General features: G+C 38.7%; 1 protein-coding gene across 7 annotated transcripts in view; it reads left to right on the top strand.

Moving 5' to 3' along the window:
* LOC132823438 (rap guanine nucleotide exchange factor 6-like) overlaps positions 1 to 27832 on the top strand; it is a 397644-nt gene that overhangs the window by 354546 nt on the left and 15266 nt on the right. For 6 of the 7 annotated variants that reach the window (XM_060837289.1, XM_060837288.1, XM_060837291.1 and 3 more), the window contains 4 exons: positions 5427 to 5450; positions 8479 to 8702; positions 18079 to 18249; positions 22536 to 22688. In XM_060837289.1, the coding sequence (XP_060693272.1) occupies positions 5427 to 5450; positions 8479 to 8702; positions 18079 to 18249; positions 22536 to 22688 (572 nt within the window). The remainder of the gene's footprint in view (positions 1 to 5426; positions 5451 to 8478; positions 8703 to 18078; positions 18250 to 22535; positions 22689 to 27832) is intronic. The other variant, XM_060837290.1, reaches the window with a different exon arrangement.

The raw sequence follows: 27832 nt of genomic DNA, 5'->3' as shown, positions 1-27832 counted from the left end.
GTTATCTGAATTTATGATATAAAAAGAGAAGGGTCATAGAGTCCATACATCATAGAAACAGGCCCTTCGGTCCACCACGTCTATGCTGACCAACATACGTAAAGTATAGAAGAACCTTGATTATCCAAAGGACACGGGCGGGAAGTATTTTGTTAGGTTAATCGAATGCCAAATGACATAGTTTAGCTAAGCATCGAGACCTTGCAATCTTGCTGGATAATCCAAAATTTGGAAAATTGAATTTTGGATAGTCAAGGCTCCTCTAAACACTAATCCCATTTACCTGCACTTGGTCCATAAGTGCTCATCCAGATGGTTCTTAAATGTTGCCAGAGTACCTGTCTTCATCACCCTCTCAGGCTGCACATTCCATATTTCTACGACTTTCTGGATAGAAAAAAAAAGTTTCTCAGATCTCCTAACCACTCACTCCTCACCTTAAGTTTATGCCCTCTGGTTTTAGATAGGTGTACAGAAAGTGAGAACTGCAGATGCTGGAGATCAGAATATAGAGTGTGGTGCTGGAAAAGCACAGCAGGTCAGGCAGCATCTGAGGAGCAGGAGAATCAACATTTCTGGCATAAACCCTTCCTGATGAAGGGCTCCTGCCCGAGATGTCGATTCTCCTGCTCCTCAGATGCTGCCTGACCTGCTGTGCTTTTCCAGCACCATACTCTTGACTTTTCGACATGTATACCACAGAGGAAAAGATTGCCATGATCTATTCTATCTATGCCTCTCATAATTTGTATGCCTCAATCAGATTGCCCCTCAGCCTCTCTGCTTGAAGGAAAACAACCTGAGCCTATTCGATCTCTCCTCATAATTGAGAGTTCCCATCCCAGGCAAAATTCTGGTGTATTTCCTCTGCACTCTCTCTAGTGCAATCACATCCTTCCGAAAGTGTGATGCCCAGAACTGCACAAAGTCTTCTATTTATGGCCCAACCATTATTTTATAAAGCTGCAGCTACTTCCTTGCTCCTATATTCTATGCCCCGCTAATGAAGGCCAGCATCCTATCTGCCTGCCCTGATACCTTCAGGGATCTGTGAGCTGACAAACCATGGGCCCTTTGTTCCTCAGTTCTCCCTAGTGAGAGACAAAATGAATGGTAGATCCTTTCCTTATTAGAGCTTTCAAAATGCATCACCTAGCATTTATCAGGATTAAATCCCATTTGTCATTGCTGTGCCCTATTTGCCAGCTGATCAATATCAGACTTCAGTTGGGACTATTTTCCTTGCTATCAATGTGAACATCTATTTTCATCTGCAAACTTAGTAATTGTACTTCCTACATTCACATCCAAATCATTAGTGTACACAAGAGAAAGCAAGAGTCCCAGCACCATTTCCTGTTGTTTGCTGCTTCCAATAAAAAATACCTCCAGCAATACCCTTTGCTTCCTATTTGTTAGTCAGTTTTGGATCATGTTTACCAACTTGCCTTGGATCCCATGGGCTGCTATCATTTGGACCAGCCTTCCATGTGGAACCTTGTCAAAGGCCTTACCCTCAGTTTGCACTCCCCTCGTCAATATATTTAATCACCTTTTCAAAAACTCGAATTAGTCCGACAGGATCTCTCTTTAACAAAACTGTGCTGATTATCCCTGATCCATCCCTATCTTTCGAAGTGTAGATTAATCCTGTCCATCTGTAATTTTTCTGCTGTCCTTTTTTGAACAAAGGAACCACATTAGCTATCTTCCAGTTATCTGGCATTTCATCTGTGGTCAGTAAACTATTAAATATCTCTGGCTGAGCTCCAGCAATCTCCTCTCATAGCAGTTTGGAATATATTTCATCAGGTCCTAGGGACCTTTGTGTCTGCTAAAACATCTAATACTTCCTTATTAATTTTACTATCACAACTGAAATTCCTGGCTACAGTCTCCTCTGTTAGTACAGATGAGAAGCATTCATTTTTTAAGACTGGCTCCATGCACAGAATACCCTTTAGGTCTCTAATAGGTCTCCCTTTTTCCTTAATAATCCCCTTAGTCTTAATATATTTATAAAAAGCTTTTGGGTTTTCCTTGATCCTGTCTGCCAAAGACATTTGCAGCCCCTCTTCGCCCTCCTTATTTCTTTTTTAAGCAAACCTCGACATTCTCTATACTTTGAAGGGGCTCCCTTGTTTTTAATGCTGTGTACCTGGTATATGCTTCTCTCTTTATCAAACCCTTGTCATCCAGAATTCCCTGAACTTGCTGCCCTTACCCTTCATTCTTATAGAAACACACTAACTCTTCTCACAATACTACTTATTTAAAAAAATAAAATCCCACTTCCAAATATAGACTTACCTGCAAATAACTACTCCCTGTTAATGTTTGCTAGATCCTGTCTAATGATATTGAAATTGGTCTTACCCTAAATTAGACACTTAGCTCATGCATATCCTTATCCCTTTCCATAATGGCTTTGAAATTTCCAGTGTTTTTGTCACTACTCCTAAAATGCTCCTCCACTGAAACTTCAGCCACTGTTCTGGCTGTGGTCCTTCAGGATAGGTCTCTCACTGCCCCATCTCCAGTAAGACTATCTGTGTACTGGCACAACAAGCTCTCCTGGATATACTTTAACATTCCATTCACACTAGGGCAATCCCAGTTAATGTTAGCAAAGTTGAAATCCCTACAACTGTAACCCTGTTTCTCTTGCACCTTCTTGTGATTTGCCTACATATGTGCTGCGCTATCTCTGTATGAGTGTTGGTAGGCCTGTAGTTTAATCACAGCAAAATAATTGCCTTTTTTTTATTTCTAAGCTCTATCCTCATGGCTTCATTTGAAGACATCCTCCCTGATTACCACAGTGATGGTTTTCTTTATCAAAAATGCAATGCCCCCGACCTCCCTTAATCCCACCCCTGCCCCACTTTCACTATTACAGCTGAAACTACTATACTTTAGAATGTTAAGCTGTCAGTCCTGTCCATCCTTCAACCATATCTTAGTGACTAGATCAATATCACATTCCCATGTGCTGATCAATGCTGTAACTTCTTCTGCCTTACCAGTCAAATTATTTGCATTGAAATAGATACAGTTTAGTTTTATGGACCTCCATATGTCTTGTCCTGCCCATGTCTTCTCTGCCTACTGGACTGTTCTAACATTTCATCTACATCTGATGGGAGCTTGTTCCTGACTTTGTATCTCTTCTGTGCCTCATTCTCCTGCCAAATTATTCTAAATCCTCTCAAACAGCACAACAAACCTCCCAACAAGGATACTGGACCCATTCTGGTTCTGGGCAACACTTGCAACTTCTACAAGTCCTACCTACCCCAGAAGCTGCCACACTGATCCAAACATCTAAAGCACTCCATCCTACACTATCCCTTTAGTCACGTGTTCATCTGGCCAATCTTTCTATTCCTGTACTCAGTAGTTAGTAGTGGCACTGGAAGTAATTTGGATATTGCAACCATAATCTTTCTCTTTAATAGAGTCATGGAGGTGTACAGCACAGAAAAAGACCCTTCAGCCCAACTCGCCTTTATTGACCAGAGATCCTAAACTAATTTCGTCCCATTTGCCAACATTTGGAACATAGCCCTCTGAAAGCTTCTTATTCATATACCCATCGAGATGCCTTTTAAATGTTGTAATTGTACCAGCCTCCACCACTTCCTCTGGCAGCTCATTCTGTACATGCACCATCCTCTGCACGAAAAAGTTGCCTGTAAGGCTCCTTTTAAGTCTTTCTCTCTCACTTTAAACCTATGTCCTCTAGTTTTGGACTTCCCTATCCTGGGGAAAAGACCTTCACTATTCACTCTATCCATGCTCCTCGTGATTTTATAAACTTTTATTTGGTTACCCCCTCGACCTTCAACACTCCAGGGAAATAGCCCCAGCCTCTCCCAATAGCTTAAGACCTCCAACCCTAGCAACATCCTTGTAAATCTTTTCTGAACCCTTTCAAGTTCACAATGTCTCTCCTATAACAGGGAGACCAAATTGGACACAGTATTCCAAAAGTGGCCTAACCATTGTCCTGTACAGCCACGACATGACCTCCCACCTCCTATATTCAATGCACCAAAAGCTGCCTTCACTATCCTGTCAATATGAGATTCCACTTTCAAGGAACTATGAACCTGCACTCCAAGGTCTCTTTGTTCAGCAACACTCCCCAGGAACTTTCCATTAAATGTATAAGTCCTGCCCTGATTTACCCTACCAAAATGTAGCACCTCACATTTATCTAGGTTAGGTCCATGTGCAACTCCTTGGCTCATTGGCCCATCTGACCAAGGTCCCATTGTATTCTGAGATAATCTCCTTCACTGTCCACTACACCAACAATTTTGGTGTCTACTATCTAAATTGCTGTTGAAGAACCTCATTTCTTTGCCATGTCACTGGTACTGAAGTATACCATGACTGCTGGCTGTTCAATCTCTCCCTTCAGACACCCTGACCCTGGCATCAAGGAGGCAATGATAGTCTTGTTTGCTGCCAAAGAATCGCCCATTAGTTCCCCTTACAATCTAGACCCCTATCGCTAAAGCTCTCCCAGTCTTATTCCTCCACTGGTGTGCAACAGGGCCAACCATGATGCCACAAACTTGGTTCTTGATGCTTTCTCCAAGAAGCCATCACACCACTCCAGCATTATCCAACATGTTACATCTGTTTGAGGTGGGGATGGCCACAGAGGACTCCTGCACTATCTACAGGCATCGGCTAGTCTTTCTGAATGTTTTTCTCCGAATGTAGTGAGTCGGGAATCCTATAAACTATGCTTGATAGCTTGTGACCAGTGGTTCCAAACTATAAGCGCCTAAATGAGAGGCACCATAAATGGGACATTTACTCCCTTCTTTGATTATATTTAGATTTTGTGTTTATGAATGAAATGTACTTCCACTTTAATGAAGTAGTTTTATACTTGAGGGCTAGAAAATTAGTCTGAAAATAAAAATCAATTTTGGGGCTAGAAAATGCATCAACAGAATCTGAAGTGGTCTACAATCCCTTCTTAATCCTGTGTTATTTCTTCCAGTGTTCTTTCAGAAGCTATGAAAATAGACGGTTCATAAGATTTTTGTGAAGCTATGCTTAACATTCAGGGCTCAATATAGGATTTTCTTTTTAATTATCTCCCAATAAGCAATCGTAAAACACAGCTTTTTATTTTGAACAAAACAGGGTTTATGACTTCTCACAGATACATGCCATGTCATATCGACAGTAAGTTTTTGATGTTCATTTAAAAACAAGACCACACCATTAATGCAAATTTCAGATCCTTTTGGTTTGATAATGTGACTTGTGATGCTACTTTCATATCCCTCCCTGTTACTTTATATGACATTCTACCCCTTATCCTCATGATCTTCTGAACTGCATTGTCTTTTCCACCTTTCTTTCTGAATACATGCTTCAATGTTCATGGCTCTCACTTACAGGAAGAAGAGATGGAGGAGTTTGGGGTAAGTAATTTGTGCACAGGTGCTGAGGTCTTGGCACATAACAGCTCTGTATCTCCTCACAACTGCCTGCACCTTAAAAACAGCATGCTTCACGTAACCTAATATCCACTGTCCCTTTAGTCCAATATTGCTGTTTGCAGAATGTATTTCTCAACCTTGCAAAAGTTAAGTTGTTATACATCAGAAAATTGCATGCATTTCTTTACGAGCTATTTACAATAAATTTGTAAAATTCTAAAGCTGCCCTGAGTTTTGTTGTAGATGTCTTGGAAGTGTTTTATTCTCAATAATATTCATGATGAACAATTAGAGCCCTACAAGTTTCAGGCACTCTTTGCATCTGGCATTTTCAGATTAGGTCTAGCACAGTTAGGTAAAAATAAAACTTTTCTACATACCACCAGCCAATTATTTTAATATCACCTCTTACCTTAGCTACCCTGCCTTGGTTTTCAATCTGAAATTGCTATTTAAAGCCAGTTCGTGTTAAAATAAAGGAGCATATTGACAAGGTCATATGTTGAAATTGTTTATAAATAGTTGAACAACATAAATGAGAGCTTGCATTTATATATGGCTTTGAGTTTACAGATGAAATGAGAGGTAATGGGTGCGGAGGGGATGATTTTGCACTGTATTTGGAATGATTGGTTGTAAGAGATTGGGGTAGGATAGGGCATAGAGAGATTTAACCGTGCAAGCTAAGAATTTAAATATAAGGTATGCGGGAGGAACAGCAGGTGAGAAGTTAAAGTGATGGAACTTTAACTTTATCACTTTAGTTTTGAAATTTAACTGTAATTTCAAATATAAATAGAAGATTTGTGGATTGGCTGATGTTTATGAGGGTGGTGTTGAAGGGCCGTTTGAGTGCATTGAGTTATTATATCTAAAGGTGACAAGGCTTTAATGAGATTCTCAGACAAGGGACAGAGCTGTGTGATGCTGCAGGGGCAGTAGGCAGTCATTGGGAGGAACTGGACACTGAGCCAGAACTTAGAAGGAGAACTAAACGTGAAAACATGTACCACAGATAAGTTATGCTGGAATTGTATAAAACACTAGTTCAGCCACAGTTGAAGTAATATGCGGGGTTCTGGTCAGCTTGCTATAGGAAAGGTTACACTCGAGAATACACAGATATGTAATGATGTTGCCTGCACTGGAGAACTTTAGTTTTGAGGAAAGGTTGGATAAACTAGGTTGTTGGTCTCTTGGAAACTGAGGAGACAGTTGTCAATAAAGTGAACCCAAAAACACTTTTTTACCTTGCCTGATGGGTCTATAACCAGAGGGACTCAATTTAGGGATAGAGTTAGGAGTTTTAGAGGAGTTTTGAAAAGTTTGTTTTCTGCTCATAATGCTGAGGATGTGCACCTCAATGCCTGAAAGAGTAGAGGAGGAAGAATCCCTCAGTATTTAAAAGGTGTGTGAATGTGCATTTGAAGTGCTATACCCTTCAAATTTACATTGAAGAGAGGCATTTAACATACACATTTTTTAACTAAAATGGGGGAAGGGATACAAAAGAATACTTTTCTTCCACACTTTGGTTACAATATATGCTTTATTTTCTTCTCTGAGAGAAGAGTCCGTTTGATTGTGATTAAATACCGGTACTAGAAAAAAGGACTCTTATTTATGATTTTTCCAGGATATCCTAAAGTGAATTACGAACAATGGTTTACTCTTGAAGTTGAATTTCAATTAGTGTACAGATAAATCTAACACAGAATTCACACATAACAAAGTCCAAAATACTAGCTTATCTTTATATAGTGTAAGTAAGATGCTTAACAAAATGATATCAATAAATAATGGCCTATGTTAGCTCATTACTGCCCCACCAATTCCTAACGTCTCCTATTTAAAAGCTAAACTATAAAGTAGGAAAAGAGCACAGGTAACCAAAAGCTTGATCTGAGAGATTTTTCAGAAACCTCTTTAAAGTAACACAGAGAGTGTTGAGGGAGGGAATGCTGGAACTTTGAGCATAAATAGCTAAAGTACCACCTCCCAGTGATGGAACAATTAAAATGAGTATGCAGGAGGCCACGTTTGGATAGACACAGAAAATGGTGAATTGGCAAGTTGGTAGAGGTACAGAGATGGAAAGGACTGAGGTTACTGAAAAAGTTGAGAACACAAGTGAGAATTCTAATATTGAACCTTGGAATTTGGAACCAGTCAAGTTCAGCAAGAACAGAGATGATGGATCAGTAAAATTTGGAGGAAGTTAAGATATGAGTAGCAGAGGTTCAGCAAAGTACTTTGCTGTGTTGTAACACCTAAGCTTATGAACCAAGAGCTGGAAAGTGAAATTTGGCTAAATGGCTAATTCTTTGTTGACATAGGCATGATGAACTGAATGATCTCCTTCCATGCTAAATACATTTAGGACTCAGTCTTTAGCAAATGAACCTGTAATTTGGCTAGTACGGCAAATTAATGAATGAATAATTTCTGTTTTTATTGTGTAAGCGGAGGAAAGTTGAATTCATCTTTTTTAAAAAAAAGTTTTTAATATAATTTCTGTCGTACCTAATACAAAATCTGGGAACTCGCAATATGACATTGTTAAAACTTCTCAAGTTTCAATTTAGATTATGTGCTCAAATCTATAGCTTAGCGTGAACCAATATGCATAATAGGGCAGTCAGTTTCCTTGGGGATGTATTATTATTCTTGATTTAACCACAGTTTGTGTACTAATTGGTTTAGCAACTAAAAGCTTGCCTCCTGTTAATTAGCATTCAGTGTTCTAGCTTTGTAAATCTTGTTTCTTGTGATTAGGCAGAATTTTGCTCTACTTGAAGTCTTAAGACCATCAAGATTTTGATCTCATTCTCAACATTCCTATTGTATTTTTCCTCTCTCCATTATTAATGAGGGCATGAAATATTGATAAAGTGACAACAGCTGCCATTAACTAACACCCTTTCTCCACTCATTCACTGCATGTACTACTTCTTTAAATCTGTGCCTGCATTTGGCTGTACTTTGATTTGTCTTTCTCCCCTGGGGGCAGGTCATTAAGTCAAGGCAGCACAAACTCCAACATGCTAGACTCCGTGCAAGGTGGGGGCCACAAGAAGCGAGTGCGCCGGAGCTCTCTGCTCAATGCCAAGAAGCTGTACGAGGATGCCCAGATGGCTCGGAAGGTGAAGCAGTATCTCTCAAACTTACATGTTGAGATTGATGAAGAGAAAATCCAAATCATGTCACTGCAGTGTGAGCCTGCCTACAGCACATGTGAGTGAACTACAGAGATTTTATTCTGGTGAATTTTAAGAAGCATCTAAGAATTTATTTCCCTTGCAGACTTTTATTCAAAGAATGAATGAACCACATTTTAACTGAAAATAATTGTGAGTAATGATGCTTACTGTTGTTTATGCACAAGTGACACAGCAACATCAAGTAACCACAGATGGAAAGTTAAATCAAGAAACAAGACATTTTCTGCCCATGTTCCTCCGCTCTGCTGTTAACTCTATAAAATTCATATCTTGCTGTTTGCCTTACCACTGAAATGATTAAGCACAGTGAAGTTGCTGTGTTTATGTGGCAGGTTGAAAACTGGCCACAAATTTTCAGACTTGTCATTCCAGCTTTAAGTGCCTTTTAACAAAGTAGAGATGTAATTGTTCCACCAATCTCTGGCACTGAAAATGAATAGTTACCAGTGTAGAATATTGTTCTGACCAACTTCAATACTTAGAGATTTTAAAATTTTTTGGAGAAAAAGCTTGTGCTATACCTTAATCTAATCTTTCTTTCCCCTTAACATTTCTCCCTGTATACCCAATGAGACATTGAATTCACCAATTCAAAATTAACTTCCTTTTCAGTATTTGTGCTGTTTCTTTCATAGTCCTTCAACATGATTGGTTGAGGAGACACATAATTGCTTGATCTGTTTATCTTGCTGTGAAAAAAACTAAGCCTTATGCTGGTCATTTATCCTCCCTAAGAAGGGCAAATAATCAGGCAAATTAGCATTAGGGAGAGATCCCTAATTCCCACTACCGCAGGAATTAAGCCTCGGTCAGAAGGTCCATACTTGACCTTCTCTACCTGCTTCAAATTAAAGTCCTTAAGATAGCGCTGCCATCTACCCAATTAACTTTATTTCCAGTAGATAGAAAAGCCTTTCTGATGGCTATCCAGGGCTGCCTGCTGGTTGGGTTGGAGGAATCTGCCTTGATTTGTCCAAATCTGGCTGCTGAAACCCACTTGAGAGAAGTGGATATTTCCAGAGTCAATGATGTTGAACAGTCATAACATTTGGTACTTTCCATAAGGTAGACATGCTGACTGTGCCAACTATAGAAGCAATGTGGAACTGGTGGAACTTGCTTAAAGCTGTAAAGTGAAAATGAATTTGTTGGAAAATACGGAAGTCTTATTTATTTCACTTAAACATCTTGCAGTTTTATCCAGTAGTAAATACAGAAAGATTATTGAACAATGAAGAATGGAAGATATTGCAGCCAGGCCAACATTGACTCTTTGTGCAACACAATTTTGTTAGATCTATGTCATTGGAGTATTCACTTCTAAGCTAACCGAGCTTTGCCCAGAATGGCATTGTGGTTCTTGTGTATTAAATTGTCTGTTACATTTAATTTTCTGGGCAATGGAAACCCCGACGTGTTGTTAGTGATCAATTCAACAATGGTGATGTCATTGAAATGCAAGGAAGCAATGGTTAGATTCTTTCTTGTTGGAGGTGCCTGGCACTTGTCAGCCCAAGCCCGGATGTTTTCCAGGTCTTGCTGCATTTGGACATGGACTGCTGCGGTAGAGAAGTTGCAAATGACATTGAATGTTGTGCAGTCATCAGCAAACATCCACATTCTGAACTTACAACAGAAGGAAGATTATTGATGAAGCAGTTGAAGATGTTGCAATTAGGACACTACCCTGAGAGACTGCAGTAGTGTTATCAGGATCACAGAATTAGTACAGTGCAGAGATAAACCAGCTGACACGTCCCTCTTGATTCCCATTGATTTCAGTTTTGCTGGGACTCCTTGGTCAGTGCCATGGCTAGTTCTGGAGGATGACTTCAATACTATTACCAGAACATTTTCAAGTCCCATAGTCTTTGCAAGATCTAGTGCGTTCATCTGTTTTTTGATATCACATGGAGTGAATTGAATTAACTGAAGACTGGAATCTGTGATGTTGGGGATATCTGGGAGAGACTGTGATGTAAGTGCATCAATCTTGTTTCTTGCTCTGATTTTTTTAGGCTCCCCCATCATTGAGGATGGAGATATTTGTGAAGCTTTTTCCTTCTGTTAGTTATTTATTTGTCCAAAAGTGTTACAATTGAAAGTGACAGGACTACAAAGCCAAGATATGATCCTTTGGTTGTGGGAAAGACGGCACTGTCTATTGCATGCTCCTTCTGTTTGTTGATGGACATTGCAATCCCCTATCTAGAGAACATTCTGTGCCCTTTCTATCCTAAGTGCAACCTCTCTAAGTTGTACTTCACCTTGAGGAGCATTAAGTCATCAGGATATAGGTTTGCTCGCTGACTGGAAGATTCATTTTCAGACGTTTTGTCACCATATTGGGCAACATCATCAGTGAGCCTCTGGATGATGCACTGGTGGTACGGTCTGCTATTTATTTGTTCCAAGTTTCCTGAAGTTGGTGATGTCATTTCCTGTTTTTTTTTCCTCAGGGGATGGTAAACAGGATTCAAGTCAGTGTTTGTTGATAAAGTTCCAATTGGAATGCCATGCTTCTAGGAATTCTCATGCGCTTCTGTGTTTGCTTTGACCTAGGATGGATGTGTTGTCCCAGTCAAAGTGATGTCCTTCTGTTAAAGTGCAGATTTGAGATGGCCCAGGGAATCCCTTATGGACTCAGACCTATAAACCTCTCTCTTGGTTCGTCCAGGAGATTGTACTCTTTGGAAGTCTGGAATAAAACAATCTGAGAGACAGATTAGTTTAATTTTAGTCACCCCCTTTATTTACCAGTAGCATCACTGTTACAACATAACACTAATATCTATACGTTAAACTAAATAGGTTCTAATAACCTAAGAGAGTAGCGAACCAGCTCTTCAGGTGCTCAGCAGTCAACTCGGCTGTTCTGATACAAAGTGGCTTCCTTTATACAAAAGTTTACGAAAACATTGCATGTTCTTAATTAGACAGATAACAGTGAAAGACAATAATTCGTAAGGAAGAAACGTTAATTGACAGGTCTTTGTACGCTTGACTAATCACTCCTACAGGCCCTAAGCCATTGATCAGGTGGGAAAAACATACCCAGCCAAGTTGGACGTCTGCTAGCAAGATAAACTCCTATCATAAAGAGGTAGCAGTCTGAGCTAATTGGAGAGTTCATAAGGTAACTTTGCACAGGTCACATGTCACATACAATTATTTTACAAAAGGGCTTCTTAGCAAAAGTTTGCCCCTCCTTGCTCACAAAATGGCTTCCTGACACATTGTGTCAGAATCTCTTCAATGTTAGACCTAGAATAAGTTCTTAGCTAGGAGCAGAGTCCTGTTTTTTTTAAGCACTGAATCATTCTGTACCTGAGGCTGCGCTGTTACTGTAAGATTGCATTTAAACTCATTCATTAGTCTTTGAATTAAACATGCTCTCTTTTCAGGGTTGTCATTCAAATTCAAAAAAGATCTGATTAGTTAGAATTGACAGTGCGGCAGTCTGTAAGACCTGTAGAGTGGTCTGCAAGAACAGCAAGTTAAAGCTTCATCAATATTACCTTTTACAGAGTTTGTATTTAATAACTGGTAATGACTACTCAATATCATAATAAAGTCCTCAAAATGTAATTAAATTCAATCCATAGCAGGTAAGCATTAAGAGTTCATTTTCTACTGGCTTCAGCAGCCTCAGCACTAAATGGTTTCTTTCTCGTGTCCTTTGGAAATCTCAAGTCAGGGTCTAGTAACAGCAAAGATGTTTTTCTCTCTGTGTATGCCCCGTTTGCAAAGGGTAATAAGAATCCATTATAGTTGACAGGATCTGACCGTCAATTGAGGGCTTTTGATCGTACAGAGTTTCGTTTCAGGGTCAGACTTAAACACTGTCATTAATTTCACAAGGGAGTGGCCGTGAATATTATCACTAGGTATCCTGTTCACACAGATTCACCGATGCTAAGTCAAATGTTCTTAATTGCCTTAGAGCATCCTGTTATCACATGGTGAGCACAGATGTACCTATTCTCTGCATTCCTTGAGTTCCCCCCGTTTTTCTGAGCCTTCCTGCCTATCTATTTTCTAGTGCAGCAAATGTGTTCTATAATTCATCATTATGTTTGAGTCTAAATGTTTAAAGACTGGTTTTAAGGCTATAGACTTTCTCACTTCCTCATCCATATGTAAGGATACTAGTGAAAGTGGGTCATGTCTTTTTGTGGCTAGTTGATGTTCATGGATCCTGGTGGCTAGTTTTCTGCCTGTTTGTTCAATGTAGTGTTTGTTCCAGTTCTTGCAAGGTATTATGTAAATTACATTCGTTTTGCTTATTGTCTGTATGTGGTCTTTCAAGTTCATTAGCTGTTGTTTTAGTGTGTTGCTGGGTTTGTGGGCTACCATGATGTCAAGAGGTTTCCGGTAGGAAATGGTGTCATTGCAGGAAATTACATCACCAACCCAAGGAAACGTAAACCCATAAATAGAAAGGGGCCATGCCACCAGTGCTTCACCCTGAGGCTCACTGATGATGTTACTCAGTATGGTGATAAAATGTCTGAAAACAAACCTTCCAGCTCAGTGAGCAACCTACATCCAGAACTCAACCTGAACTCCAAATCTTCTCAAAACATCAGTCATAGTTGGGAGGTCAGATGGGGCAGGTAGATGGTGAAGAAGCAGAAGGACCGTAGATGGTGATGCATAGGAGATTTCCTTGTCTGCGTTGGACCTGGTGTCATGAGAGTATTTCAAGGCAACTTCCTCCAAACTGTATACCTCGTGGTGGGATAGGAATACCCAGTGAAGGTGACACTGGTGTCTAGGACTTTGGCTGTGAATTTGACTTACTAAGGCTGTTGCTTGACTAATCTGTGGGACAGCTGTTCCACCTATAATGAATTGATGGTTTTGGAAAGAAAAGCTAGCAGAAAACATCAGAATAATTACGAAAATCAGTTTTACATCACGGACCATATATTACAACATGGCTATTAGAGCAGCTAAACTATCACTTAGTGATTTGCTCTTTCATAGTGGATAGAGGAAGAAGAAAAGGAAAAAAAAAACACTTGTCTTTAAACAGCACAATTAAAATTACAATCCATAAGAATTAGGAGCAGCAGTAGGCAACTCTGCCCCATAAGTCTGCTTTGCCATGTGATCTGATCATAGCTGATCTTATCTTGGCCTCAACTCTACTTTCCTGCCCACTTTCCATAACCCTTCAATCCATTACAATTTAAAAATCTGTCTGTCTCCCACAACTCTGAGAAAAATAATTTCTCCTCATCTCTTTTTTAAATCTGATCCCTCTTATCCTAAAAAACTGACTTCTTTTTGAGATTGCCCCACATGAAGAAATATCTTTTTTTTACATGCACTTTGTTCATCCCCTTCAGCATCTTTATATACCTCCAAGTCGATCTCCTCTCATTCCTCTAACTCTATAGGCTTAAGCTGTTCAATCTTTAGTCAAAAGATAAACCCCTCATTTCTGGAATAAATTTACTGAACCTTCTCTGAATGGTCTCCAATACAACTACATTCCTCCTCAAATAAGGGTATCAAAATTGTACACAGTACTTCAGGTACAGTCTCACTAATGCTTCGTACAGTTGCAGCAACTCTTCTATACTCTATTCCTTTTGCAATAAAAGTCAACATTCAAGTTGCCTTCCTATTATCTGCAGTATCTGCATGATAGTTTTCTGCAACTTATGCATGAGGATACTCATATTCTGAAGTTTCTCTCCGTTTAGATAATCAGGTTGTCTTCCTATTCCTGTGATCAAAATGGATAATCTCACACTGAGCCACATTATACTTCATTTGCCAAATTTTGGCCCATTACCTACCCTATCCATATCCATTTGTAAATTTCTTATTTCTTCATTGCAGCTTACTTTCCCAAATCTGCAAATTTGGCTATAGTACTTACTTTTTTAAACATATTAATATAAATTGTAAATGGTTGGGGTCCAAAGACCAAAACCCTACACACGCAACTAGTTATGACTTGCCAGTGAGAAAAAGACCCATCTATCCTGACTGTCTGCTTTCTGTTGGTAAGCCAATCCTCTAGCTGAGCTAATAAACTCACCCTAGATAATTCAATAGCAACAAGAGCATATTGCATTAGGTGATTAAATAGGTATAACAAAAGACAAACTTCTTGGCATCTGTTTTATTGCCTGGTTTTCAAGTTGCAATTCATAGACTGGTTAGCATTCCTTTGCAGCAAATAAGCAAAATAAATTCTGACACCATTGAGATTTTAGAAGGAATTAAAAGAAAGGCGTAAGAGAGGAGCCTAAGCCTTAAGACATTGAGCAAATGAAGAGCTATGAGAGTGTTAAATCCATTCTTTTTGGGAAATCAAGCATAATGCTTTAATCAAAGGGAAGTGACATGTTGTCTTGTGTGTTTATTGATCTGTATTTTATGTTAAACCAGGATAGGAGAGACAAAGAATATGATCAAAAGCATTTGAATAAAATTAGAACAATTTTTAATCAAATATTATAATTACATTTTGAATTATGAACATGAAGAATATTGGCCATGTTGGATCTTGAGTCAACTGAGGCGTTGAGAAAGCAGTGTTGGTTGAATGACTTCCCTATTCCCACATTTCTATAATCTCACCAAATTGTGAATTGCAGTTTTACTGGTTAGTCAATGATGTATTTCATTTATATTACCTTTTTTTTCAGACAGATTTGGTAGTAGACAAATTCCTTCCATATGTTGCACATGAAGTTTTTTTTTAATTCATTCATGGGAATGGGCAACGCTTGCTGAATCAGCATTGATTGCGTATCTTGACCTGCTGCAATCCATTTGATATATCTCACGCACATTGACATTTAGGGAACGTGTCCTAGGAGTTTGACTCTGGCATACTGTAGGAATATTTCCAAGTCTGTATGACGAGTGACAAGGTGGGAAACTTGATGGAGTTCCCATATATTCTTATCCTTCTAAATGGTACTGGTTAAGGGTTTGGAATGTGCTGCCTAAGAAACCTTCGAGAAATGTTGCAATGTATCTTGTAATTTGTACACATTGCTGCCACTGAGCATCAGTAGTGAAGAATGAGATTGCTTGTGGATGTGCTGCCAATAAAGTGGTCCACTTTATACTTGATGGCATCAACATTTTTGAGTATTGTTGGTGCTGCATTCATTCAGGCAAATGGAGAATATTCCATCGCACTGATTCCTGATGAAAGGCTTATGCCCAAAAAGTTGATTATCCTGCTTTTCCAGCACCACGCTCTTCGACAATCCTAACTTGTGCCTTGTAGATGGCAGATAGAGTTTGAGGAGTCAGAAAGTGAGTTACTTGTTGCAGGATGCCTTACCTGCTCTGTAGCGACTGTATTTATATGTCTACTCCAGTTCAGTTTCTGGTCAATGATAACTTTCAAGCTGGTTATGCCATTAAATGTCATGGGATGATGGTTAGATTCTCTGCTGTTGGAAATTGTCATTGCCTGGCATATGTATGGCACAAATGTTCTTGTCACTTGTCAGCTCAAACCTGGATATTGCTCACATCTTGCTATATTTGGACATGAACTGCTTCAGTATCTGAAAAGTTGCAGATGGTGTTAAACAATGTGCAATCATTAATGAGCATCATTTCTAATCTTATGATAGAGGGAAGGCTATTAAAGTCTTGAGGAGTGCTGGGCGAAGGACGCTCCCCTGAGGAACTCAAGAAATGTCCCGTAGCTGAGATGACTAGCTTGCAACAGCTACAACCTCTTCCTTTGTGTCATGAATGATCTTAACAAATTCACACGCACCCCCCCAACCACCACCTTTGTTCCCATTGATTCCAGTTTTGCTAGGACTCTTTGATACCACACTGCATCAAATGCACCTTGCTACCTGAAGTATCTTGGTATCATTGGCAGTCATTCTCACCTCACATTTTGAATTCAGCTCTTTAGTCCACATTTGAACCAAGGCTATAAGCAAGTCATGAGCTGAGTGATCGTAGTAGAACCCAAACTGGACATCAGTGAGCAGGTTATTGCTAAGCAATACTGCTTGATTGCTATTATCATCTTCCAGATAATTTGATTTTCTTTAATAAGTATCAGCTCAGCCATAAGTATCCCAGATATTATAAGGGTCTGGGAAACTCTCTTCAGAATATAATGCCTGTTTGAGGAATGTTTAGAAAGAAGGTTCATTTAGTTGTATAGGGAAGACTAGATAAGGCAAATAAAGTTTTAAAGTGTTATTAACAGAAAGCAATACGCAGTACATTTGAAGTATGTTTAGCTACTATGCCAAAAACTATTAGAAGATGGAAACTAGAATCTGTCCTCTAATACAGAATCCAAAACATTACTGCTACAACTAATTATCTCAAAATATCTATCATAATTCAAAATTAAACATTAGCCTAAATTCCTTAATTAGTGAGTAACAATTTTTTTCTCAGTTGGGAGACACCTTACGAGATGTGTTGCTTCAGAAAGAAAAACACGTCCAAAACTTTAGCTTCTAGTATCCCAAATATATGCTGCTTTAAATCCAATTATCTCCTGCTTTGCAAATATGGCTGCTTCCTCTCTATAGGATTATCCTCTTTCCATAAAGGTTACATCATCTCCATATTATTCCTAATCAGTTAATTGCTAAAAAATCTTTTTAAAAGGTTGTGAGCTTTTATCTGTTCAAATTATTTGGAATGTATTTTATGTTTTTATTCCTCAAAGGACCCCCTCATTGTAATGATCATTTTTGTCTATTGCGTTCTGAAGGTAAAGTAACATCTGCTTCTAACAGTTGATGTTCCGTTTTATGATTTATTGTTCATTCCTGAATTAAGAATGATTCTCTAGTACTATGTACTATTCCCTTATATCTATAATGTGTTCTATCATGTTTTATATGCTAACAGCTTTTTTTTGCTGTATAAGATCCTTACTTATAAATACTATAGATGCTAACCTGTTCCCCACATACTTTAATCAATTTAAAAAATAGCATATATGTGCAATGCTTTTCTTTGCCTGTTACCTAGAATTGAATTCTGTGTTCTTTATAATCTCTGCATTCCAGAGATGTCATCATAAATTTCAGAGGTATCAGAGATAAGACTTTTAGCTTAAAAGACATATCAATAGTTAACCTTATCTTTTAAATAACTATCCATTTACTAAACCCAATATGCCAAATTTGCCTATTTTCTATTTAATTAGTGATATTTATACCCTGTGTTCTCACTCTTTCTTCACAATAATAACATACTGTATTCTGTCTCAATGAAATAATGAACTTGAGAATTTAAATGAAATTTTATGTTGCCTCAACTCCTTATGAAACATAGTTCAGTCTTATGTTTTTATTTGTCTTCAGATAAAAATGAGTCATTCCACAGTCAAGATTGCTGATATTTGATTTTTTTTATAACAGTAAGCAAGACTTTTGGTGAAAGGCGGTCATATAAAAGCTCAGATATGTCACCAATGACAATGAGGTCATGTGGTCAACCAGGAAAACACCAATCACAACAGCGAATGAGTCAAGCCTTGCAAGTACCATCTTTGTATCCATCGCGGAAGAAAGTATCTGCTGCATCATTTGGTACATACTTTGCATATTCCTGTATTAATCAATATTACATGTTACCGTTAAATGTAGTTACTGATTTGTAGCTGAATGTATGTTTTTGAATATCCCTTAATTATAAAGAAAAAAGTTTACACATTATCATTCTCCTAAAATAATTAAAGTTGTGCTAATTATTTAACAGAAAGAAACCTCTGCACATTTGCAGTTTTAAATTTAAATCTACTTTCTGCAGATGTTTGTAATATCTCCAATGTCACTGTGATAGAACTTGAGTTCAGCTTTGTAAATGAGAGGCAGTGAAATAAGTCAAGCAAATTAGATGCCACAATGAAAAGGTTCAAACGGCATTGTTTATTAATCTTTCAACTCATCCTGTCAATTTTGAAGTTTTTAAAACTAGAATTAAATTTTGCTTGTAATTTTAAATATGCAGTATTTCTTTACTTGTTTATTATAGTACATAGTTTTAAGATTCATGAAGTTGACTTCCCAACTGAGTGCAAAGTTTATCCAAGGGTGTTAAATTTAATATTTTCTCAATACTTTCCTTTTAACTTGTTGCTTCCTTTCAATACTGCCAACTGATGTCTTGTAGTAATCTCCTTGTATCGTTTCAATTTTCTTCTTAGATGTTGTGTATCACACTGAACAGAAAATACCCGTCAATAATTTGAATAGATTTGCAAATGACACACGGAATCCTAGTTCAATTTTAACAACAGTTCATCTGTCCATGCCAGTGAGTCATGCTAAATTATAGCAGTGGGATCTTTAGCTGATATTTTCTCTCCTTAGTTAAGCAGCTTGTCAGACCAAATCCAGCACTCCACACATTGTGCTGTCTTAAGACCATAAGAAATAAAAACAGGTGTAGGCTGTTCCACCTCTTGAGCCTGCTCCGGCATTGTACTGAGTCATGGCTGATATGACATTCTTCACATTCCCTTTACCTGCCCTTTCCCCATAAGCCTTGATTCCGTCACCAATCTCAGACTTAATCTACACAAATACTCTGCTCCCACAGCTCTCTGTCACAAAGAATCCCTCAGACCCACTCTTCTGAGGAAAGAAATGCCCTCTCACCTCAGTCTCAAACTGGTGTCCCTTTAGTTTGAAACTATGTCCTCCAGTCCTAGATTCTCCCATGACGGGAAACTTCCTCTCAGCATTTACCCTGTCAAGCTTCTTAAGAATCTTGTATGTCTCAATGAGATCACTTGTCATCATTCTAAACTCCAATGAGTAGAGTCAAACCCTGATTACCTTTGCTCATAAGCCAAATCCTCTGTACCAGGGATCATGTCAGTTGTCTGATAAGGGAAGGGGCCATATTGGACCTGGTACTGGGGAACGAGCCAGCACAAGTGGTAGAAGTTGCGGTGGGAGATGTCTTTGGGAACAGTGATCACAATTCTGCAAGTTTTAGAATACTCATAGATAAAGAGAGTGGTCCTAAGGGAAGAGTACTAAACTGGGCCAAGGCGAATTATATCAAAATTAGGCAGGAGCTGGGAAATGTGGATTGGACACAGCTATTTGAAGGGAAATCCACATTTGAGATGTGGGAGGCTTTCAAAGATAATGCAGGATAGGCATGTCCCATTGAAGGCAAAGGATAGGAAGGGCAAGATTCGTGAACAGTAGATGACAGGAGAAATTGTATGACTATCCAAGAGGAAAAGGGAAGGGTACATAAGGTCTAAGCAGCTAAGAACAGAATAGGCCCTGGAGGAATATCGGAAGAGTAGGACAAGTTTTAAACAAGGAATCAAGCGGGCTAAAAGGGGTCATGAAATAGCTTTAACAAGCAGAATTAAGGAAAATCCCAAAGCATTTTATTCTTACATAAGAAGCAAGCAGGTAACTAGAGAAAGGATTGGTCCACCAAAAGATAATGAAGGAAGCCTGTGTGCCGAACCTGAGAGAATGGGTGAGATTCTGAATGATAACTTTGCATCAGTGTTCACTGAGGAGTGGAATGTGATGAATCTTGAGATTAGAGGTAGAAGTTTGATTAGTCTGGATCACGTTGGCATAAGTAGGGAAGATGTGTTGGGTATGCTAGAGGTTATTAAGGTGGACAAATCCCCAGGACTGGATGGGATCTATCCCAGGTTGCTGAGGGAGGCGAGAGAGGAAATAGCTGGGGTCCTGACAGATATCTTTGTGGCATCCTTAAATACAAGTGAGGTGCTGGAGGACTGAAAGGTTGCTCATGTTATCCCCTGTACAAGAAGGGTGGTAGGGATATTCTGCGTAACTACAGACCAGTGAGCCTGATATCGGTAGTGGGGAAGTTGCTGGAGAGGGTACTGAGAGATAGGGCCTATTTATATTTGGCAAAGAATGAGCTTATCAGTGATAGGCAACATGGTTTTGTGCGGGGGAAATTGTGCCTTAACAACTTAATAGAGTTCTTCGAGGAAGTGACCAAGTTGTTAGATGAAGGAAGGGCTGTTGATGTCATATACATGGACTTTCATAAGGTGTTTCATAAGGTTCCCCATTGTAGACTAATGTAGAAAGTGAAGTCACACGGTGTGCAGGGTGTTCTAGCTAGGTGGATAAAGATCTGGTTGAGCAACAGGAGACAGAGTTGAAGTGAGTTTCTGGAAATGGAGAAAAGTGACCAGTGGTGTTCCACAGAGGTCAGTATTGGGGCTACTGTTGTTTGTAATATCTAGAATGAGTGCACTGTTGGTATGATCAGCAAGTTTGCAGATGACACAAAGATTGGTGGAGTAGCAGAAAGCATAAGGGACTGTCAGAGAATACAGGAGGATATAGATAGACTGGAGAGTTGGGCAGAAAAGTGGCAGATGGCTTTCAATCCAGACAAATGTGAGGTGATGCATTTAGGCAAGTCTAATTCTAGAGCAAATTATACAATGAATGGAAGAGCCTTGGGAAAAATTGATGGGCAGAGAGATCTGGGAGTGCAGGTCCATTGTACCCTGAAGGTTGCTGCACAGGTGGATAAAGTGATCAAGAAGGCGTACAGTATGCTTGCCTTCGTCGGATGGGATATTGAGTATAAGAGCTGGCAAGTCATGTTAAAATTGTACAAGATATTGGTTCTGCCGCATTTAGAATACTGTGTACAATTCTGGTCGCCACATTACCAAAAGGACATGGACACTTTGGAGAGGGTGCAAAGAAGGTTTACAAGGATGTTGCCTGGTATGGAAGGTGCTAGCTATGAAGAGAGGTTGAGTAGGTTAGGTTTATTTTCACTAGGAAAAAGGAGATTGAGGGGGGACCTGATTGAGGTTTACAAAATCATGAAGGGTATAGACAAGGTGGATAAAGACAAACTTTTTCCAGGGTGAAGGATTCAATAACGAGAGGTCATGCTTTCGAGGTGAGAGGTGGAAAGTTTTATGGGGGATACACGTGACAACTACTTCACACAGAGGGTGGTGGGCATTTGGAATGCGCTGCCAGCAGAGGTGGTAGGGGCTGGCACGGTGGATTCGTTTTAGATGCATCTGGACAGATCACGAGTAGGTGGAGAGCAGAAGGATACAAATGCTTAGCAATTGACCGACAGGATCGGCTCAGGATTGGAAGGCCAAAGGGCCTGTTCCTGGACTGTAAATTTTCTTTGTTCTATAATACTGGAAAACCTTGCTAAGACTGAGAAAGTTTCGAGTTAAACCATATGTAAAGTACTGTGAACAGTTTTGATCCTCTTCTCACAGGAAAGGTATCCTGGCATTGGAGGCGGTTCAGTAAGTTGATCCCAGGTATTAAGGGGTTGTCTTATAAGGAGAGATTGAGTAAATTGGGCCTGTGCTTGTTGGAATTTAGAAGAATGAGAGGTGATCTTATTGAAAACATTCAAGATTCATAGGAGATTTACAGGATAAATGTGGTGAGGTTGTTTCCCCTTGTGGGAGACTTTAGGTCACAGGGCATAATCTCAGAGGAACGGGTTGCCCATTTAATGCAGAGATGAGGAATTTTTTTTTCTCTCCAAATGTAGCGAATGTGTTGCATTCTTAACCAGGAAGACTATTGTGGCTGGGTTAATGAGTATATCCAAGGATGAAATAGAAGTGATGTTTAATTTCAATCCAGAGGTAAGGGAATACAATAGTAAAGTGGTGTTGAGGATTAGCAGACTCGAAAGGCCAAATGGACTACTTCTGCCCCTGTATTTTAGGGTCTAGTAATATTTAGAGGAGTTATTAGATTCCATTATCATTAAGCTTGTATCTCTGGATGAATTACTATCAGCAGGAAAGGGAATTTTGATACCTGAAATTAGAAAAGCAAGCTAATTTATGTTTCCACAGGCACTAATTCTCCTCAGTCCTCGAAGAAGTCTCTAATTGTGTCTGAGGAAGTGCAAGCAGACAGAAGCAAGAAGAACACTGAAGATACAGTATCAACAACATCATCTCAACTTTCTTCTCCTCCTGTATCTCCTCAGAGCTCTCCCCGCAAAGGTAATCTTTAACCATGAGACATCATTTGAACTGATGCATTTTACAAATGAACACTTACTCTTAATCCTATTCTTAAAGAAAATAATTAAAGCACAGTATTAATATTGAAATATTGTGCTTAATTCCTGCAGAAACAAATCTTAAGGTAAAAGTATATGGCGAATTTTCATTAATGTTTCTTTCTTTCTTACAACGATGCAGTCATTAGAAAAACAAGTCCCATATTTATTCTACAATAAATATTTCAGTTCCTTTGCTAATGCCATAAGCGTTTTAATACATGACAGTGCCAGAGAGATCTGCCAAGGCATTAGTTTAAAAATCATATTCAGGAGAATTTTACTGGAGAAAGGCATCTCAAGTCATCTCAAACTTGAAGTGGGAGCTGACAACATGATGGGGGTTTCTGCAATGTCACTATCAAGTGGGACAAGCTCTCTATATTTTAAACCCAAATTAGATTCAAGGATTTGGAAACATAAAGTCAAATCAGGTGCAAGTAGTTGCAAAAGGAAAATAAATATTAGCTCAGAAGAGAAACAAAATGTCAACTTTAAAATCACCTAAAACTCTGAATCACCAGAAGGAAGGATTTTTAACCACTCACTACTTCTGGCCATAAATTTAATTGGCGTTGTATTAACAATTATCATGTAGTTAAAAATTTGGGGACTGTTATTTTCTCAAATTCATAAAGTTAGGATTTGCACTAACTCTTCATTTGACCTGTAAGTTTGTTTAAAAGGAGGGTTTGCTAACAAGGTGATACCACATATGCAAAGTGAATGACAGGATAGCTTAAGTTAACCAAAACTTTCTGCCAATTTGCAAATTAGACTTTAATGAGCATGTTACTTTTATGGTAAGACCTGGCTTACTAAATGGATGATGGGCAATGTTCCTTCATACATACTCTTAATTCTATATGAAGTTTAATTTCAAATCTGATGGCTATTATTTTATTCAGTAACAGTAATAATGACATTTTCTACTTAAAATAGAAGAATGAGGATATAGGTGATTTTTGGGCAAGTTTAGCTTGCACAACAATAAGTTGATGGTTTCCTGTATATAATGTGCAATAAAATTACTTTGATAGGTTAATGATTTTAATTCAAGAGAAGGATTTGATCAAGGGATTTCTGGGTAACTAAAGCTAATTTTTGACTAGCTAGTTTTATTCTGTGAAAACTGGGATCCCATTTTCCTTTTTGTGGCTTCAGTGAATGAAAAAAAAATGTGCAGTAATCATCAAAGTCTGAACCCCAAGTTTGTGTTTGAAAAACCCAAGAGTTTTAACCTAGATTAGTCAGCAGATTTGTCTAGAGTGTAGTGGAACTGTACAGGTCAGCATGTTTTTAGACTCAAAGTTTGATCTTTAGAGATCATCATTTGGTATTTGGTTTAAAAAAAACATCATTTTGTCAAGGTTACCAACTTGAATTTGTAAGGACAAAATGCAAGAACAATAATTTAAGAGGAAACCCACATTTATACGACATGAGCAGAAGTAGTGACCAGTTGGAAAGCTAACTCAGATTGGCAGCAGCATTGTGAAAATGAATCAGCTAATGATGATTGACAGATAATTGCCATGCCTTGCTTAAAATTTAAACTAGGCAGGTTGACTGTCAGGGCAGTGCCCTGAGAAATGGACCAATGAGTGGTTATCTCCTATTTTCTTATATTGAAACAGGTGCAGTATGTGTACATGTTCTTTCTGTCTGCCCTTTGTGTTAATATGTAGCAGTACATGCAAATACACAACACTTGGACCATGACTGCTGATCTTAAAATCGTCATCACCATAATTCTTTTCACACTCAGGATTATCCAGGGTAATTCTGGGCGTGCAGTGTATTCCGTTGACAACGATCTGTGACTGGCATTCGGGCCTGCAGTGTGGCATTCCAGTACATACTGAAAGCTACATATGTAAATATGTAGGTCCCTACCCCTTGCAAAAAGAACGAACATGTACATGCACTACACCTGTTTCAATTAAACAAAATAGGAGTCAGCCATTTGCTGGTTCATATGAGAACAATGCCCTGACAATTGATGCTTCAGAGTGCACTTGCCAACCAATGAGCACTCTTCTCTCATGCAATATAAATGTTGCTTTTCTCCCTTGAATTCATATTCTTGAAAATTGGCCTGATGGATGCAAGACAAAGGATCTCGACAAAATATCTTTTCTCAATAATGCTCCACACCTTTCCAAAATTAGCTGATACCAACTGGAAGTATAGCAGGGTTACTCCATTTGGTCTGAGAATTCTATTATTCCAATTGGAAATTAATGTGCAGGGCTATTTTGTTTATGTGATATTCCTTGCTGCAGTTGACCTTTTTAATACTCAATGCCAAGGTTCATTTATGGATAAAAGCTAAAGTTTGATGTGCCAATTGTGACTGATGGCTAAGAAGCTATAAGCTAGCAACATGGTAATACATCTAAAAGAGTAGTAGAAAATCGGTGAGACCAAAAATAAGGACCTTTTACTTGATGCCTAAATCTGCCTCATTTGAACTCTGATTCAATAGAGTTGACAAAGGATAGCAAAGCAACATTAACAAGCTTTACATAGTTACATTTGGACGTCCAAGTATGGACAATAAGTTTATTCTTGATCAAGGGACACCTCACTTGCAGTTGTCAGTGTTTGCCAAAAGAAAGGAAAATGATCCCAAAATGTCAGGTAATTTTCTTGCTGGATTAATTCTGTTCTTTCCTCATTGTTTCTATCAGGCAGTGGGCCGTTGTGGTCACAGGATTCAAGTCCATCAAATGTATCCAGCTGCTCTTCTTCCCTTACTAGTGAGGTCAGGCACAAGAGCAATGCAGCACAGACATATGGCATAGGTGGTGTCTATTTGCAAAAGAAAATACGCCAGATCACAGGCTTGACAGGCCGCGCAGGCGTGGACGAGGTCATAGGCCCTAGAGATGAAAGAGAAAACGAGCCAAAAAGTAGAAAGCGAATGAGGTCACCTTTCAGAAGGTTCCGAGAAAGAAGTTCTTCCAGAGACAGACAGGTTTCAGCGGACAGAAAGGAGACAGAAGGAACTGCAGGAAATATGGCAGGTGTTTCAGGTGGAAGTGGTGTGCCAGCTGTAGGGACAGATCAACATGGCAGCACCAACACAAGCGTCACCTCCAGCAACCGACCTTTTGAATGGTTATACCCGAAAATGATGAGAAACAAGAGAAGAAAAACTATATGATTGTTTCTCAAACTTCTTTATTACAGTAGTTTGTCAGATAATAAAGCTAAAAGAAAGTGATTGCCTCAGCAAGATACTTTACGCATAGCATCAGATGAAATTGACTTCCATAAAACTGATTCAAAGCTGGAACAAGATTTAGAATATGAAGCCAGTGAAATACAACTCATTGTGTTGGCTGTACTGAGAAGTCACTGCTATCCTGTTTTCATGCATCATTCCAGCCTACAGGAAGAGCAAGTGACCTATTTTCAGGTCTCCACTGATCTTAAGCTGGAGGCTTGGAAGCATGCCTGAAAGGACCTGGGGTAATTATTTCTCCATATTTTCCATCCCTGTGGAAAAGGTCCTTTTTTCAATTTGACACTTTAAGATGGCAGTGGTTGAAATTGAAACTGCACTGCTTTAAGGGATCATGGGTGCAAACCCATAATTTGCCATTATTTTGCAGTTATCAATGCTACTCTAATACAACAGATTTAAACTGTTCCAAACATAAATTGGTGTTTTGTTTACTAAACTTATAAACCAGTGAGATTTTGCTATACAGCAATTTTAGAACTCTGATGGTCCAGGAAACAGATTTTCACATGTACATTGTCTTTGTGTGAGCTTTTGATTTGGTAACTTGTTTTCCTAAACTTGTCTGTTGGGTTACGTAGCTATTAGTTCATTAGAAGCTTATTTAGATAAAAATAAGTGCCTGTGAAACCGCATCCTAATAAAAACAGACAGCTGCTTGGAAGATAGTGGAAATTCAACAGGAGTCATTTCATGGAATTCAGGACTATCGAGAAAACAGCGATTTTTCCTTCTTCCACTTACCTTTCTTTTCTTTCCTTCTCACTTTTAAAATGCATTGCCAGCAACCTTTAGGTGCTTCACTCAATCGTCATTTCTGTGTTTAAGCATAAACAATAAGCATTAGTGGAATAATTTCTAGTGTTCCAACACTGCACATCCCTTTTAATGCCTGGTGTTCTTACACAGTTCCTTTTGGTCAGCAAAATCACTGGTTAACAACCAGAAATTGAAATTTTTCTTGTTCTTTTATTCCTGTTTCACACCAACACATCGATATTTTGTGTCAGCCACATTTATTTGTTAGTTGCCCACATGTAGCGGTGTTTAGTTTAATAATAATAGAATTATCGTGTTTTAATTTATTACTCTCCCTGATAGTTGAGTTTGGTTATGTTTTTAAGCTAATGTTTCATTGACAAGCATTTGCCCAACACATTCAAATATGTTGTCTCACTGAAAAACCTGAAGGTTTCATTTTAAGAGAATTCTAAACTCTCAGAAATGTTTTGTCTACATTCGGGATGATGTCTGATTGCTCTATTCTTCACATGACACTACTGTTCTGTTGTACTCTAGCCTAGGACATGAATTGGGACTAATTCAATATCTCAGTCATTGGTTACTGAATATTCTTTTTAGACATCAGCCAATAGGTCTGTCTTAATTACAGTATCTATTAAAATTGTTCTATTGTAAATTTTAATATTTAGTGTTATACAGTGATACGAAAGGAATGTATAAACCTGAATGTGCTGCTTAATACTCCTTCTTGAATCTGACATTTTCAAACAGAAGAAAAATATCCATACTAAAAATAGTCACCAGCTGAAGTTTCTAAGTTACCATTTTTTTCACCTTTAATTTTGGATGTTAGTAACTCAGGCAGGACAAATGTAAGAAACATTATCTTTGCTGGTTGAAAGACCAGCCCCCAGCCCTGACCCCACTGTCCCCTGAATGATTTTAGAAGAACCTTGTGCAAGTTCTTGTAGAGTGTAGGTTCACAGAAAATATCCCTTAATGGATGTGTGAAGAACACACCTTGATGCTGAATTGAACAAGATGGACATGTCCAATTTTATAATGTTTTAAATGGATTATTTTTCTGACTT

This window comes from Hemiscyllium ocellatum, chromosome 16, assembly GCF_020745735.1.
Source record: "Hemiscyllium ocellatum isolate sHemOce1 chromosome 16, sHemOce1.pat.X.cur, whole genome shotgun sequence".
In the NCBI taxonomy this organism is placed as follows: Eukaryota; Metazoa; Chordata; class Chondrichthyes; order Orectolobiformes; family Hemiscylliidae; genus Hemiscyllium; species Hemiscyllium ocellatum.
The sequence above is the reverse complement of the archived record's forward strand: the minus strand, read 5'-3'. Positions and strand labels throughout refer to the sequence as shown.